The sequence below is a fragment of the Stegodyphus dumicola genome, chromosome 7 (genome assembly GCF_044657685.1).
Source record: "Stegodyphus dumicola isolate Sdum_Otavi_A_Nest chromosome 7, ASM4465768v1".
NCBI lineage: Eukaryota > Metazoa > Arthropoda > Arachnida > Araneae > Eresidae > Stegodyphus > Stegodyphus dumicola.
In genome coordinates, this window is record NC_140774.1 from 143613720 (window position 1) to 143632502 (window position 18783).

Sequence of the window (18783 nt, forward strand, 5' to 3'; positions counted from 1 at the left end):
TGAGAGTTATTATGACGTAATATTCTATTCGCCAAATAATGCTTTGGCGTAATTCTTCGTTAATAAGAAATGAAAAATTATAATAATAATTGCCCCATTACATACTACGGGAACATGAGGTAAAGGATTTATTGTTCTCGCTTAAAATGATATTTTGGGCAAATTGATGTCTGCATGTGTAGCAGTCTACCATATAATATCACTTAGAAAATTATTTCTTGATGTTTTCTTAGTCTAACTATAATTTAATATGTCTAATGTCTTTTTATGTTTTTGTTGGGCACTACTATTATAAAAACTACTGCTGTAGTTGACATTAATCGCATCATTATCGGAAAAAAATCTGCCCACATAAAATTCATTCTATTTTCGATATCTTCATACTCGTATTTATTCGACTTTTCACTTATTTCTGTCACCCTTGGGTGTTCATTTTTACCAACAAAATAATAACAATGACAACACATACAAACAAAAAAGAAAGAACTAGTACTACTTAGAACTATTTGCTGCTCGTTCGAAAGAAAGGTCCTCTACTCACCAAAGAAAAAGACCTTAGCTGACTGAACTCCCTTCTTAACTTCGGTCGCATTTAGTAACAAAGATATTAACTTCAGTTGCATGTTAAGCTACTGAAAAATTTCTGAGGTCACAAGATCCAAAGAGTATTTAGAAATTTCTGCATAGTAAAATAATAATAAAACAATTAATAATTAAATATTCATTTTGTAATATAAATAATAGCTACACGATCGTGCCGAACATTTCCTGGTACGCGACTGCAAAAGTAAAATAAGCTTACCAGAAATATACCGAAGGCTTCACCGGAAAGAGTTAATTACAATTTTAAATACACTAAAAGTAATATTTTTATTGGTATTAGTCTTTTCCAAATTTGGAAAGAATTTTCTTTATTTGAATTGAATTATAAAAGTTAGTTGGTTGTTCAAAAGATTTCTTATATGTATTATCAATTTTTTAGATTAAAATTGTCTTAAATGTCTTTAGAAGCTTTTAACAATAATATGTAAAGTACTTTTATTTATCTTTATACAATGCTAATTAAATGTCTGGACATTTACGCAATCATGAAAATTTGCTTATTATGTGTGTTTTACTTTCGATTCGCAATAAAATTTTGATGCGCCAACTTATCTCCAGTTCCTGAACTCACTACAGTTGCTATATATTTTCAAAGACTAAGTAGTCTTAAAATTTATTAGTTTCTAATATTTATTAAGTGATGAAAGTCCAAAAATTTGAACTTTTCATTTTGATCAAGACACAACACTATCGAAATTTACCGATGCGAATTCCCCAAAGCTGATATGGTGTCTTGTATAAATCTTTCGAACATTTTAGAGTTTATAACAGTTGCTTATATTGTATTTTTAAGATGATTGATCTAAGATTTAAGGTAACAAAAATAAATATTTTACTGAGCAATAATAAAGAAGAGAATTCAAACCCATTCAAAAACCATGAATTAAAACCCTTTTTTCATTCTGATATTTGGAAAGAGAAATTCATAATGTCTTATGTTAAAAGAAATAATGTTGGCTTTATTAAATACATTTAACTTTCGTGACTGTCAGTCTGCTGGTAGCCGCCTACTACGACTTATTTCGTTTCTTTAAAATAGCTTTTTGATGCACAATGCGAGTTAATACGTTGTAAATGCATGTAAATTTTGTTGGCTGAGCGTCTGTTAAAGTTTTCTTTAATAACCAGACGGCTTCACAAAAAAGATTTATTTTCTACACAAGATTTCAGAATACAAAAATTGAAACTAAACAACACTATGATAAAGAAAATCTGAAAGCTTTCAAATTTTATATTTCGCCGTAAAGCGCGTTTTTTTTAACGTTTCGTGTGTTACCTTTATTTATTAGATATCACGTTCTTCTCACTTAAAACACATAAATTGAATTCAACAACAATATCACAAAATATGTAAAAACAGCATATCTTTAGAACTTCCGATCCACAATCTCGCGCACAGGAGATTTTTTTTTTTTTTTTCCTTCCGTACAGTAGCACCATTGCTCGCTTTGAAATCATTGAGTTTGTTAGTCAAAAATTCGTGAAAGCTTTACAAAATTTAAAATAGATAATAAAACAAATTCGAAATTCAAAATTCGGGCTTTCAAGTGCTCTTACTCGGTTGGAGGACTAAGTTATTCAAAATTTTATGGCTTCAGTAGCATTGTTGTTTTCACATTAATCCAGTTTCTTCATCATTTAGTTTTTACTTCCTTGTACGAAGTAAAAAGGAAGTATTGTAATCGCGAAAAGTTTCAGGCAGCATATTTCAAAGATAATATCCATTTTGACCGCTATCGAATGCAATTTAACGATGTTTTTGCGTCATATCTGTACGTAAGGACAGAATAAAATACTCTTTTCCTTCAAAAAAATTATAAAACTGCTTTAAAATTAATTCTGAAGAGAATTTTTCGTGGCGTCTGTACGAACGTGCGTACGTACGTATCTCGCATAACTCAAAAAGGAGTAGCCTCAGAACGCTGAAATTTTGTATATAAGACTGCTATAACATGTAGATGTGCACCTCGTATTTTGGTTGCAATCGACCGCGCCAAACGTATATAAATATATTTATATATATATCCACTCTGTTACCCGGCTCAGTGATCTCAATTTCTTTACTCTTATATGTTTGTAAATTGTACATTTTTTGCTTTAAAAATGATTAAATTATGTTGTTTTTATCTTCCGGTTAAGGATTTTATGCCTTTAGTAAATCTGTGTGCAATATTTTTAGAATTATCAGCAATTTTAAAGTTGTTTAATTGCCGCTAAGCCTGTTTTTAATGGCGGTCATCGGTGTTTACATTTGAAACAGGAGACTAGTGGATTTGTTGCCAATCTAGAGAAACTTAGCTTCCCAACAACAAAGATAACGCATTCATTTATTATTGCCAATTAAATCATGCTTAATTCTTTCTGGAATTTTTTCGAGGAAATAAGCGTTTGAGATTTACTTCGTAATTTTTAATATAGATATTTTGAGTTTTTATGTATTTTTGCCTTCTCGCGAAGTGAGAACTGAATTAATTAAATGAGAAATACTCAATCGTCTGTGAAAAACTGTTTCTGTTTTGTTTTGTTTGCTTAATTTCTTTTATGCATAGTTCTAGCTTTATTATAGTATTTGAATAGAACATGTGGCAACGATTAGATAATTCTTTAAATGATATAAATTTTGTGCATTCTGAGTTATAATATGAATGAAATATAATACTGTTAAGTAAACCTAGCGCCAGATTGTCGCTATGGTAAACAAAGTCAATTTTAAAGAATGCATTTATTCTATTGTGGTTTATGCGCTGTCGGCGAAGTAGGTTTAATTCAATAAGTTTAAATAAAATGCAAGAAAAATGCGTATAATTTAATTTTCCGTACAAGGAAGTCATGTGGTGTACACATCAGATTTTTTTAATATACTACACGATGATAATATTTTGTGGCAACAATTGAAAAATGAATTAAGGCAGAAAGTGAAATAACGCAAAATGCCGTTTTAAGACTAATAACCCTATGGGTCTAATGCCCGTTTGGGATAAATAAGAGCAAATTTTAATTATGTGCTTTTAAATATTGTTCTGTTCACAATGAAGCTTCTCTTCACATGCTGGACAAAAGCATTGTGTTTGTTGATGTCGTCCCTTTTGACACAAGTCATTTTGGTCATTTGTTTGTTGTTGGTTTTGCTTGTTGGTCATTTTTTTTTTTCTCTACGTCAGAGGCTGTTTGAGTAATGAAATTTATTTTGTTTCGGTACTTTACGGTTTTCGATATATTATTTCCAGGTAGAGATGAGATCAATAGTTCTCTAAATTTATAAATAAACTGAATAAAACATGGTTTTCATGAAAGATTTCTTCAAAATAGACCAGTTAATCCACGTGTTAACATGGTTAACAAATCTCTCACCACTATTGATCATAAAGGAAGAACAGGTTGATTGAGAAACTAAATTATATATACTAATTGACAGTTAAATCGATTATTACATACATGAGCCTGCGTAAAGTGTGTCAAAATAAACTAAAAAGATTTAAAAGGGTGTGGTACTGAAGTCCATCCCACACAACAAAATGAATTTATAATATGAAAGCCGCTTAATGATAACAGGAAAAGATTTTTATAAGTAACGTACTATTCAGCGTAGCTCCAGTTTTCAAAACTAAAAATATGGCAAACACGCTGTAAGACTAAAAGGTGACGACCGTAGCGATGAATTAAACAGAGTTGTTAGAGGTTCATTAAACTCGGCTATTACCGATAACAGAATCTACGATGTAACAGATTTTCTGTATTGGTATATTAACTTTTGTGACATTAGGTTCTCTTGTGTGTATAATTTTTATGCCTTGCCACTCTAACATTATGAGGGAAGATCTGTTGTGTATTCTGGCTGATGTGAAATGCTTCGAATAAGACAGTATGCTTCCCTTCTTAGATCGAAATATTTCCGTACTATACAAGTGCTTTTTTAATCAGTTGGAAGATATTGCAAAACTGTCCTAAAATTCTACAATCTTTCAGAACTAAAGTTATACTTTTCAAAACTCAAAGCACAGAACAAATGGTATCTTTAACCATTTTTCGTAAAAGAGTAAACCATTTTCTGATTTACATAGTTAACTAAAAACTAAACTATGTCCTTAAAAACGATAATGGCAGAAAGCGAGGGATAGTTGTATTTTAAAAAATTTCTTATACAAGACCTGCAATACTAGAAATTTTAAGTAAGTTCAATTTATTTCCAGTGTTAGAATTTCTTCAAGCATTACTGAATTATATTTTGTTTCCTCCAAATGTGTATTGGTAAATTTCATTAAACAAGTATGATCACTTTTAGTATATTACTTTAAAACAGACACTTCAAAAAGGCGTTGCTAGCTTCCCCCCCCCATAAATCATATGCAATCACAGCTCTTATTTTCGCCACCTTCTTTGAGACTGCCGTTCAACTAATCCTTCATTAGAAATTGCATTAGCGTACATTTAGGAAGCACGCTAAACGGAAATAAACTGACGAAACAAATAACTACAAGTTTTTTTTCCGCAGTGTTGTTGTTAGATAGTTAAGTGAAATCGAGCGATGGAAATGAAGTTCTTTTAAAGTAACAGATTATTTAACTGTCAGACAAATCTTGACTTTTACCACAGGTTGAAAGCTCAAAATGTGAATAACTTGTTAGGTATTTCAAACTTTTCCCCTTGAAATTGATTAAAATATACCAACAAGTTCTAAGATTAACTTGACTTCGAATGACTATGCATTTCAGAAAATTATAAATATTTTATGCTGTTGTTTTTATGAAATATAAATGATTTACTGAAGTCCGAAATTCAGGCCACTGAATAACAGACAAATGTAATATAAATATGATTCATGAATTCTAGATGTTTGCATAAAAATATTTACGTACCTTGTCCAAGGCCATCATAGAAAAAGTTCTTGATCAATAATGTGTGCTCATCTACTGCATATACATGACCAGTTACTTGATGGGCATATGTGTTTAGCTTTCCCAAAGGAAGACCTATATAAGCTTCGTCTGCCGACGTTATACCACATCCTAGAATTCAGAATAAAAGAAGCATTAATATACTGAAATTACTTATATGGATGTACCTAACGCAAAAAGCTGTTAACATCAGAAATAATGTTAATGTCTCCATCATTTGTAATGTGAAGGATTTACGAATTAAATTTAAGAAATTTCAAAATATATAATTTAAGAAAAACAAGTAAATGCAAAATACTCAAGAACAACAAGGATTGAGAAACATTTCATAAAACTTAAAACACTTGCGAAAAAAAAAATAAGTTTTAAAAATCTAAGACTGTAAGCTATAAAAGAAAACTATCAATATAATCTGTTAAAGTAATAACTAAGCAATAAACAGGAGATTCAAGTGAAGCAAAATAAGGGAAAAAAAAAATTACTATCAGTTTAACTGGAAAAGGCCTCCCTTCCCTTAGGCAGATAGCCTTAGTGTGCTTTGCCAAATTAAATACACCACACCATTCTTTTTCCATTAAGCTTTCAACATTATAAAGTGAACTGAACAGGATTTATGACAGAAAATTATGCTGTTATCTCTCAAAATGCGTTGAGTCGCTTTTACGGAACATTTTAAGGTTAGGTTAATTGGATACGACAAAGGGCCCTTTGCCTAAAGGAAAAGATGTTTTCATCGTGAATTTCCTAAGGAAAAGTGGCTCTTATTTACGTTATACATGAGGAAAACCACAGAAACAAATCATGCAGCCAATCCTTTCGCCTCGGACTGAAACCCGGTCGAATTATCAGTACTCAGCAGCCTTGACAACTCGGCAATTGGTGAAGTCCAAAGTTAGTTTTAAAGAATTGCATTTGACAAATAATTTAACTCGGGGTATATTTCTTGCAACTATGATATCAGCTATTCACCTTCATAAATGGCGAAGTAACTGAAGACGTTGAATGCTGATAATTTGTCTCCGATTCTATTGACCGATAGAAAGACCTCCACGAAGACATCTTTCATTTAGTAGAAAAACCTTGTGTACTTTCTTTAAAATTATATCAACCAACCACCTATTTATATGCACTCATCGATCACTAATTTAGAGAATTTAAATATTAGAAATATCCTGGTAGAAGTTATTATTTTTAAAATGCCCAAATATTTTAAGGTACAATCGCAGGCAGACTATGCCTTTGAATATATTACATTCTTAAGAGGCAAAATATACAACACATTTGTGAACCAAAAAATATACGCCCTAATTTCAGAACAATTATTTTATTCCTTGTTGGCATAGATGCATCAAAAATCAAATGGTTAAAGGCCTTGGAACTTTCGCGGTGCAACCACAGGATTTCTTCCCAGCAACTGCATGTGCTGTGTGCCTAGAATTTTCTCCGCGTGCAAAATAAATATGGGGCAGTTTCCCATAGAAAGTTTCCACGAAGCCATGCATTTCCAGAGACAGATGCACAGCCCTACTATATTTTTCGAAAGTAAAATTATTTCCAAATTTTCCAAAGTAATCCTTGTTGGCTAAGCGTAATGGTTCGTAATCTTTAAGCGTAATCATAAATATTTCCTAGCTCATAAGGTTTCACTAAGCATCAGATTAGATTAATTGATTAAGGCAAAACAACTCGAAGGTTATCTTTCTTCAGGCTGCTTTGGCGCTAATGGGAAGGGATGCCTTCGTGGAGGACCTTCACATCTCGGAAATGTCTGTAAGTATATAGTGCCTATGCAGCAAGGAGGCACTCAAAATGCACAGCGAGCCGAAAGTCCTCTCGAGAGGTTGGTGGTAGAAGAAGAGGAAGGAACTCCACTGGGGTGTTATCAATCAAAATTATGGCGGAAGCTTAAACAGTTAGCAAGGCCTTCGATACGTAGAATATACCTGCGGGAATGCTCGACGTCGGCCTTGCTTCATCTTGTCTAGGAAAAGAGCCGCCTTCATGAAGTTCTTTTTAAAGATAAAATTTGAGTTACTCACGGGGATATATACGAAAACACTCATACATTGGATAATTAATGTTAATTTGTTTGTTTCAATAGAATATTCTATGGAAAATAATTATATTTTATTACTTCCAGACAGACAAAAACTTTAGATGTTCTAAGCCGTTAAACGAAGCGATAAATGTAACATAAATCATTTTAAAAATAAAATTACAATCTAAATTATAATTAAGCCATTATTTTATTTTTCTGGGAGCTCTGATTCATAAAATAATTCTTTATTGGGATGATAATCAAAACCTCTTGCGTAGTGCCAACGTATTTTTGGCAGTTAACTCATTTCCGTAGAAACAGAAATGGCTTCTCATAATTTTTTTAATAAAAATAATTCCATGCATTTAAAATATGCTTTAATGAAATCCTGCCGTATTATAATTAATCATATGTTGATCTTTTGTAAGATTTTAGCACTTTTGTAATATTTGTTAAGATCTTTTGAAAGATATTTTGATTAAGTAGTGTGTTTTGCAAAAAGTAATGTACGAAAGCCTTTTAAACAAATTTATTATGTTAATCCTAAAATATTTTGGAATGAGATACATAATACATTTAAAAGTTACAGTCACTGTTGCGGGTTATTTGGTCTTAAGTTTTAAATCAAAGACTTTCACATTTTAACACCTCATTAACTTTATTGTCTTTATTGTCTATTTACGTATTATGTCATACGGATTTCCAATACACCATCATTGGTTTGAATATAAAATTCCTTCACATTTAAGATAATGAATTATTTAATATATTTCTAAATAATTACAAATAATTAATCACATAATTATGAATTTTTGAAGGTGCGTTATCAATCAGAGGGAAGAAAACTTCATGTAAAAAGTATCCGGAACCTTAATCTTGATGTGTCGTAAACATTGCATAATTAGTAATTAAAAATGTTAGATGTCATACCTTTATGTAAAATCAAGTTAATATATTTTCTGTTAACATAATATTTAAAAGATATATGATAAGTTATTTTAATATATACTTCTTTCTAAAAGAGCCTACAGTTCATGTAGTACGAATGAGATTTTTAGAACAGCAATTTAAAAAGGAAAACTATTACATTTGGAGTAGCAGGATATTTTAATTTAGCATCCGAGTATTTTTGGTTACATCGGGAATGTCATACTGGCATCTCACAAATACAATCTGGTTAACTGAAAATTATATAATTGTAATAATTTCACATTTTGGGTTGCATTTCCAATTACCCTTTATTTTTTATTTCTCAGAAGCAGAAAGCAATAAAATCCAATTGCCGTACACAAATGCTTAAAAATACGGCTTTAAATTGCTTCCTGTTACCTACAAGAAAAACGTTTTGTTTCACTGTATGTATCTAAGATGTATGTCTCCCAATTGTAATTCATTTCTTTCACGTCGAGAATGGAATTAGGTCAAGCGATTGTGTATCAGCAAAACTGCGTATTTTTCTTTTAATATCACGAACAACGATTTGTCTACGACTCGGCGACCTCGGCAAAGACCGGATCGGAAACGTTCGAATGGAAGGTTTTCAACCGGATCATTTCAGCCAACTGTCTCATGAACAGCACAAATAACCAGAAAGACTCGCCCGAAATCAATTTTCTTTTCCATGGAAATACATTTAGAGGCAAAAAGTGCACAGATTTAACCTGCACATAAAAGTCTATTTCCGGGAACTTTAACAGACTCTCTATAAAATGTGGTGGATTAGGTTATAGAAATAAATATTATCAAAGTAACAGACCTATATTTTATATTATGGTCATTCATAAATATTAAATGCTGTTGCAACCCTAAGCCCACCTCTGGCCCTACTCTGTTTGTCTAAGCGGCTCATAAGTTCGATACCCAAGAGTTAAGTTATGATAAAGAATTCGAGGGTTATTCCGCTAAGAAAGTTTGGTTAATTGATTAACTCTGATTGTCTAGAACGAGCTCAGCTTGCAATCAACTTATGCACCGCAGTGGGCGCAAACGAACAAGCTCGCATTACAGATTTATGATTGACAAATATAACGAGTATTTGAGAAGAAAGACTTGCTTAATCTTGCAACCGCTGAAGGGCTAAGCCAGCAACACGAAAACTCCTATGCAACTAAGATCGTTCGTCGGGATCGGGACCGAGTCGTAGTACTAGTGTTCAGTGACTTTACCGCTCGATGTCCTCGATAAAAAAAGAAAACACCTTCGTGGAGGATTTTCTTAGGGAAACTTGTTCGTATATTAGCTTTAAACGCGTGTGCATTTATTTCCGCAGCGCAGATATAACAATTATTTAGTAATGTTATTTAATCGAACAAAAGGAAATGCTAGAACGTATTTCCGAGAATTTCTTCCACATAAATATGTTTTACTCACGTAACCTTTGGCAACGGCCTTAATGATACAAGATCAGTTTCAGCGTAATAATATGAAAAGCATGTACGACCCGCAAAATGAACGGTAACTTCATCTGGTGAAGTATATTTACCATTCTTCAAAAAAATATTTTTTAATGTAACATATTAGATAAATTTTAATTTCAAACTATCCCTGTTGCATGACTGTTTCGTTAAAATGATAGCTAAAAAAAACTGTTTCAAGTCGGTATGATTTTTTATATTTGTTACTTTTAAATAATTATATTGCAAAATTAAATTCAGCAGCCTAGAGCTATATTATTGAGATACATATATCTTTTCATAACATATGTATTTTTCTTCCATTAATTAACACGAGTGTATTAAATTTTCCACATCAGCATTTTATTTGCTTTGTTCGTAGTTTTCAGTAAAAACTAGAAGTAATATATGAAGAGAAGAAAACCATTTCTCTGTTCATGAAAACGATAATTACTTTGACTACGCAAAACTATTTCGTACTTTAAACAACTGAATTCTAACAAGTAGACAAATGAAGAAAATTTACGCTTACAGAACTTCAAAATAAATTACATTTTCACTCTTTAGTGTTAAGAGTTTAATATTAGCATTTAAAATTTACCAAAGAGAAAAATTTTAAAAAAGATTTGAAGTTTTAAAGTAATATTCGACTTCTGCAGCTTAATAGTCTTTTGTAGACTGTTGAAAGGATGACAGCGATTTGTAGGAGCACTGGAAAAGGTTGAAAGCTTAAAATCAGCACATTTTCAAATTGCTTTGAAGCCTTTTGAAAATCACGCTTATTAAACTTTAAAAGGGAACTATTTAAGTTCCTTTTTAAAGTTGGATAAACGTTCTTTAAAAGGAACTATTTAAGTACTTCAGTTACTTAAATAGTTCCTTTTAAAGAACTAATTACGATTAAATGCACTCAGAACATGTAACAGAATGAAACTCTTGAGAAATTTCCGAGGTAAAATAATTCATTATCTTTAAATGCATTTATACAAGTAAAGAAAACAAGAAAGAACACTAAATTTACAAAATTTAAGAATAAATTTGAAAATAACGTTATATTGTACATATATGTGTATATGTATGTAAGAAAAATACGTAAAGCAAAAACTTCTGATTTTAATTTTCAATAGCTCCTTATAATATTTATTTTTCTTGTCTAAAAATATATTTTGTATCTACGGCTAAGTTTGTCTGCAAGTTTTGTCTTTCACTAGACAATGCGCATTCTTTATGCCAGTACTATCTACAATCACCTGCCATAATTAAAAATTATTTGTTCCTTTTCACCCGCATTCCTAAATTATACAGATATATAAAATTAACAAGGCAATATATATTGCCATATTAATGTTTTTGTAATATATACTACTCAAATTTTTCAAAAAAATTTTCAGCAGCAACCCAATCGTTCTTGACGTATGTTTGAAGGAAAATTCAGCTTTCTTCCTCTGAATGGCCGGAAACTCGTTCGAAACTATCTTTCGTGAATGGTCAAACTCATCGGTCATGCGACTTAGCGTTAAAGCTGCTGAACATTGGCAGTTAGACCTGAGTTCAAATCCCTGCGAACGAGCAAGCTGCATGGTTAATTTTCGCATTCTTCTTCGTGTGTAACGTCGATGCAAGGCAGTTTCCGTTAAAAAGGTCCTCTCCATAGGCAGATGATAGCCCTCGAGTTCTTTGCTTTAATGAATTAATCTAACCTAACCATCGGCCATTTCAACCTAACCACCAACCAAGGTCTCATCACTGAAGACGTTTCTCAGCGAAACATAGGAAGTATACCGATATTTACACCTAAGAGAAGAGGGAAAATACACGTACAGCTAAGCCTCACTCAGGAGTCGAATCCATATCCTTGATTTTGGGCTAGTAGTCAGCTTCTTCTAATCATTGCATCGTACAGGGTGGGAATATTCGATACTGCAGGTTCAGAAAATTTACAGTGTTCCTGTATTCAAATGAAATTAACTAGGCAATTGAGATTCCTTACTTTTACATGAAATTTTTAAAATATAATTGAATCATTTCAATAAAAGTGCTCACATGGCTAGTTTAGCCCCACGAAGCTCCTGCTTCCAGATTTTAAAAATTATCCTGGATTTCTCCACTATCCAGTTTCTTCTCACATAAAAAGGGAACTGGAAATATTGAGCCCCCGAAGGAAAGCTAAGCCTCATTGCCTAGACTATTTTAACAAGGCTGTGGATATCCATAAGCTTATTAAAATGTACGCCTGCTCCTGAAAATGCCTCATATTCACGAAATTCCTCTCTCCTAGAAAACAGTCCTCGCCTTATTCCTTGCGGCACAAATACCTGGCATACCTTTCCTGAAACTGAAAAACCAATCGGTTAATGACTATGGGGTTAGAATTGTTCTTGATTTCATAGATAATCTGAATAAAAAAATGAGTTTAAGAGCCGATTTCCTCCAATCTACTTTAAATTTCCGCAGACAATTTCGAAGGTTTATGCGTAAAATAATCTTATGCCACTTTTTAATCTTTAACAAGTGAATATTTTTCAATATAACAAAAGGTGTTACGATCAGAAGATTTATTTCAAAAGAATGTAAGTGCAATTTTGCTAGGAACATTCAATTAACCATTAAGTGAAAGAAGCACGTGCTTAAGACATCAAGGGAAAGGGTACCAGAAAAATGTCCTTGGGAATTCAGGAAAGGAACAACATAAAAATTCATCATTGCCGGTTTCACCATAGATGGTTTGGTTTGGCTTATGTGATTATAGCAAAGCCTCGAGGGCTTTCCGCCTAAGGAGAAGGATGCCTTCATGCAGGTCCTTCTGAGGGAAACTGGCTCGTATACACGTTACACATGGGGAACACCACAGAAACACCCATGCAGCCAGCCCGTTCGGGGCGACTTTTACCGCTCGGATGCTGGTGAGCCTTGATTTTACCATGAAATGTATGGTGTAGATAAACCAAGACCGAGAGATAAGGATTGGGGAATAAAAGGTTCAAATTTGTATGGGTATATTAAGTGCTTAAGTGCTTTAAAAGTTTTATCGGCAATGAAAAATATAAGATAAAAACTCCAAGAAGAATCTTTAACACATTCCTGATCTTTTACGATATAACTAAACGAGTGTATCACCTTACTGTTACCTACTGTCATTTCTCAGCCATGAACTCTAATTACATCGAAAAATGTAGGGATAAATTCAGAATCATACTAATGCCCTAAATAGAAAGCAAAGAAGTATCTCTCAGCACTCAATAACTTTTCCCCGCTTACGAAGTCTAAAACTGATTTGCCGATTACTTAATGCTGAAATTCCTAATTTGTTATTTTAAAAGTGTTCTTTTTAATTAATATCAGTTAACAGCACACTCTAGTTTTTACATCAATAAGTACAAATTTCGCAGTTCATACAATAGATGCCTTTGCTTTTTTAGTACCTAATAAGTTCCCACAAAAATATGGGCTTATATGCTTTTATACCACACAGTTTGCTAGGCATTACGCCCTAGAAATGATTTGCTCTCAAAATCTTGCTAAATATGACAGCATTTTATGCAAAGAGTCATAAAGAACGATTTCATGTCTTTAGCCAAAGATTGAATTATTTTACTGTGACAGAGCACAACTAAGGCTATCTAAGGGAAGGAAAGCCTTCGGGAAGGAATTTCGAAGGCAAATTGCTCGTTGTACGTAGGGAAAATCTATGCAAAAGCCCCCCCTTTTTTTTTTCCTTTTTCTTCAAGCTTTGGTTTGGTTATTGGAGTATGGCAAAGCTTACGGGGAGGAATATCTTCATGGCGAATCGCCTAAGGGGAACTGACTCGTATTCACGTTACACATGGGAAAAGCTACGAAAACCAACCATACACCAGGCCCGTTCGCCGGGGTTCAAACTAGGAAAACTACCAGCATTCCGTAGTCCTAAACATTCGACCACGAAGCCAGTTGATGGCCTAACTGCTTGTCATACATCATCCCTTTGATTTCTGAGAACTCAGTAAGCATTGCTATGATTAAGGGGATGTGTCAAATGAAATTATATCTACTATTAATCTGTCGAATATCTATCATTATTTAAGTACACTAATTAAAAAAGAAACCAGCTGCCAGAGTAGAAAATTATACGATGAAAGAAGATTTAAGAAAATATAATACGAGACGAGAAAGCCAATGATTTCTATCAGAAAATCTGATCCATAATGTTTTATGTTTCGACCAACCAATTTTTATACAGAGTATAAAATTGTGTTTAGTTTGTGAAATATCACTTGATTCGTATATTTATTTAATCTTAAAAAATATGGCACGAAATCGAATTTTATGGCAGAGGAGAAAAATCCGGAAAACACTCAAATTTCGGGTAACTAGCAAGCGTTTCTATCACAAGGGCCAGAAAACATTAAAATCAAATTTTAATAAAATTTATTTTAATGTTTTTTAATTTACAGTCGGTTTTAATAAAACTTAATCAGAAAATATTAAAATAAATGTATTAGCTTGAAAATTTAACCCCGCAATCGATAAAACTTTACATAAAATTACGAACTATTAAAAATAAGTTAACATATTGGTTAAGGAATGCAATAGCAAACTGGATATTCTAAAACTACAAAGTTATCCGTACACTATTTAATGCTGTTTTACTTTCTGAGTTGCATAACGCAACAAGAGGATTTACATTTCTAAATATGCAAGCCAACAATGTATATGACCAATAATGCACATGGGGTAACTATTATTACTTTAATGTTTGGTAGTACTTTGCGTATGCAGTTTGTCAATAAAAATCTCACGATATTTTCAGAAATTTAAATTCATTTGACCCATAAAATAATAAAAAAAACAGGCAACACGTAGCATCGCTTGTGTCATAAATACCATTTTGAAGATGACGTTAATCGTGGTAAGATTTTATGCTGTACGTGATTACACTAAATAGTTTTACATGTCTTAACATTCAATGTGTTAAATGGTTTGATTGAGTTGATTATGGCAAAGCATACTCGGGCTATCAGCCTAACGGGAGGGATGCCTTCGTGGAGTATTTTCTAAGGGGAACTGGCTGGTATACAAGTTACACATGGAGAAAACCACGAAAAGATCCATGCAGTCAGCCCGTTCGTCTGGAGTCGAAACTGGGTCGGAACTACCAGTGTTCAGTGATTTAACCGCTCGACCGCTGGCGGGCCCGTGTGATTAAAACATAAGACTGAGCAAATTCTTGAAGAAAGGAATTATATTCGTGAACAAGCGCTGATAGTGGTGGTGTTTTTATGGTACATAGCTATAAAAGGTGTATGCAATGATAATACAAAGAGTAAATTGAAATCGAAGTATTCTAAAATTTGCCATAGACACTAAAAGAATAATGCAAAGAGGAAACTCATATTATTGTATAATAATTAAAATCAATTTGTACTAGTTTAAATATTGTACACAGTTAAAAGCGCTTTACTCTGGGTTATAAATATAACTACGATTTAAAGTTTTACAGTTTACGGTAAAAATCTCCATCTTTTAAAAACTCAAACAAATTTAAATGAGAATTGATTCCAATTAATTGAAATAGAAATGGATTGAAAGCTGAGATTTAAGATTTGTAGAGTATGTAGCGTTACAGTTTGCACAGATTGGGGCATTCTCCCCGTTTAACAGGTTGTGATGAGTAATGTCAATCCATTTTTTAAATTTGCTGCTTTACATATTTTATATGATGTCTGTATAAAGGGTAACATAATATGAAACTATATCAAACATTTTGTATTTGTTTCCAATAAAGTACAATAAGAATGTTACTTGACATTCATTAAGTTATAAAATTTTCTTATTAAGTAATAAATGTTTGAAATATCCCGATATAATAAGAAATTAATTTTTGAAAAACTGCATTCGAATTGGAATAAAATTTGATATGCGGATTTTAAGAAATCAAAAAGCTTTGAATTATAGTTTTGAGCAAGTGTTTTACTACTATAAAAAAAAAAAAAAATTAGTCGTACCAATTAAAGTTTAGCAATCTTAAGTTTACTTTTAGTAAAATATTTTTTTTTTCCTTGGAAATTTAGGGAAAAAAATATTTTAATTATTTCTTTATTGCTTTTAACTTGAAATAAGAACTTGCAGGATGATGGAATGTTTCAAGAAAATCTAAACTTCGAGTGATTGCCCTTCTTAGAATTTATAAACTTTTGTTAGTCTACCGCTAGAGTAATTCTGAATTCATGGGCATATTATACATTCTGCGCATCAAGAAAACATCCCGCGAAAAGTTCTCAAGCTGGTAACTGAAAATGATAAATAGCTTGCGACAGAAGTCCATGATTTCTCATGCAATGAATCTTATTTATAAAGCTTGCAATGAAGTCCAAAGTTGTAATTTTTCAACAAATAGGAGAAAATTACCTCTAATATTGTAGCACTGAAAGGTTTTTGCACAAGAAGCTTACTGGGCTTCGTTTAAATTATTTCTGGCACTGAAGGATTTCGGAATAATATATAATGTAAATGTGGTAAATTCAGAAGTGCAGGTGGATCAGCGCAGATTTAAAAGTTAATCACACCAAAGTACTTCTTGATGCAATGATTCACAACGAGAATAAATAGGATAATAGAAATGAAGGTGAAATAGCAAAAGGGTCACAATGAGGCATTTTATGAGGCAGAGATTCGCCGTGTTTGATATTACATTAAAAAATGCCAACTTTCGGTGGGAAAAGCTAATTAAAAATTAAAAAAATAAATCCAAAAGTATTCAGACTTTGAGTTGCCCGAAAAGGCTGTTTTTAAGTTTAATGTGGTTTATTAGTAGAGATTTATAAATAGAGATGATGCAGGTGAAATAGTGAAACATTGTATAGGATGCTAGATGAACATATATTTAGCCAAAATGAGAACGTCATATCTTCTGCACATTTCAAACGTTAAAAAATATATATAACATAATTCCATAAAAATATTTAAAGTTTTTAGTTAGCTATATCATGAATTAAATGAATTTTTATTTAAATCAATTCGATTAAAAAGTAAAATACAATATGCTTAAGAATTGCATCCATAGCTTTTAAACAGCTTAGTTTGTTAATCAACAAAAGACGGATTAAATCTGAAATATAAACATCTTACATTTTGCCAAGTAGCAAAAACTCGATTGAAAAGCGAATCAAAACATTTACAGTTAATGCAAAATCGTTTTTCGTATATTGATTATTAGCCCTATTAGACTAATAAGCAAAGTTTCCTTAGGTGATAAACTGAAAATTTTAAACCGATTTTAGCAATATTACCGTTTGAAACAAATTCAGCGCGTATCGTTCTGAAAACCTCCCAGGTGCAGGTTTTACAATACCGTTAATTACAGTTTTACCATTCAATTTTAGATTATCTGTATTTTCCCGCGCATACTCGTACAACAATAAATATGAATAACGGAGAGAAATGTATTTTAATTTCTCTTGCCATGTCAAACACACACTTTTATACGTACTGCACATCAATTACAGTAAAGCTCGTAAACGCTTCAAGTTTAGTCTGGTTTAGCTTACTTGGTTATGAGAAAGCACACAAGGGCTATCTACCTATAGGAAGGAATGCCTTCGTGAAGCACTTTCTAAAGGAACTGGCTCGTATCCATGCTATACAAGATTAATCCATGAAAACGTCTACGAAGCCAGCTTGTTCGCCTGGAATTGAACCAAGGTCAAACTGCCAGAGTTCAGTGACTTTACCTCTCTGCCGCTATTGAGCAGCTTGGAGGCTTTACAGGATGGGTACCTTAGTGGAGGACTTGTTTCAATTATATGTAGGGAAAACCATAATTGGTTCATGTTTGCATTATATGTACGGAAAAACCATTAAACGCCTACGTAGCCTTCATTCAACAACAACCGATTACGAGGCAAACGACTAATGTTCAGCAGTCTCTTTCCATTCGGCCGCTGGTCGGTTTACATGACATATATCTAAAGATTTTACGTTGTAATCAAAGTAATTCTTGCTTCCTCCGTATGCTGAACCTAGTACATTTTTTGTTGCTAACTTCAAAGGCCCATTAAAGGCTTTCTTTCTGAAATCCTTTAAAAACAATTATACTTGTAGTAAGATCTGATAGATTTAACCTGTTACAGTTACAGACTTGCTCATTAGAAATATTCTCCCTCCCTCTAAAAGGTATAAATGCATGATAACCAGAAGACATTCACAACGTTGCAATACTAAAACATGCAGTTGTTTACTTTTCTGTTGACCGGGCGCCACTTAACTCCAAATATAAAAAGCTGGCGCGAAATCTAACTAGATTGCCGCAACGTAAAGTTTCATGAGAGAAAAAAAAAACTTGTAATAACAGTAATTATTATATAATATATACAATGTTTAATATGCACACAACATTAGCATTACGCACGTAAACCCTGCACAGTTATTTCATGAAGGGATATATAAATAAATTACTATATTTGCTGCACTTTCGGCAAGCACTGGCAACCGATTAACAGAAAAGTAGCTACGACTGTTATCTTCACAAATGTCATAACGTAAAGTGCAAAGTAAATTTTGAATTTTCAGTGAATGATTACATTTAAGTGGTAATAGTAATATTTAACTGTATATAAGCACAGTCGAACCTTCAGTGTTCAAACAATGATCTTTTGTGAACAAATATCAAATATACCAATTGTTCATAGAAGTAATTAATAATTTTAAAATAACATTCGTATACAAATTTTTCTGATAATGATGAAATTGCCGAAATAACTTGGTATTCCCTTTATAAATAAAAAAAATGTCACTGGGTAAAATATATTTAATAACGTTTCTGCTCAAATTTAACAATTATCAGAAAATTTTGTTATATTTAGTGTCTATTAACATT

The 18783-nt window shown here is 32.3% G+C and overlaps 1 protein-coding gene across 1 annotated transcript in view; it reads right to left on the reverse strand.

Annotated features, from left to right (window-relative positions):
- LOC118189623 (protein Skeletor, isoforms B/C-like) overlaps nt 1-18783 on the reverse strand; it is a 70488-nt gene that overhangs the window by 48289 nt on the left and 3416 nt on the right. The window contains exon 2 of the mRNA XM_035360276.2: nt 5460-5609. Within this exon, the coding sequence (XP_035216167.1) occupies nt 5460-5609 (150 nt within the window). The remainder of the gene's footprint in view (nt 1-5459; nt 5610-18783) is intronic.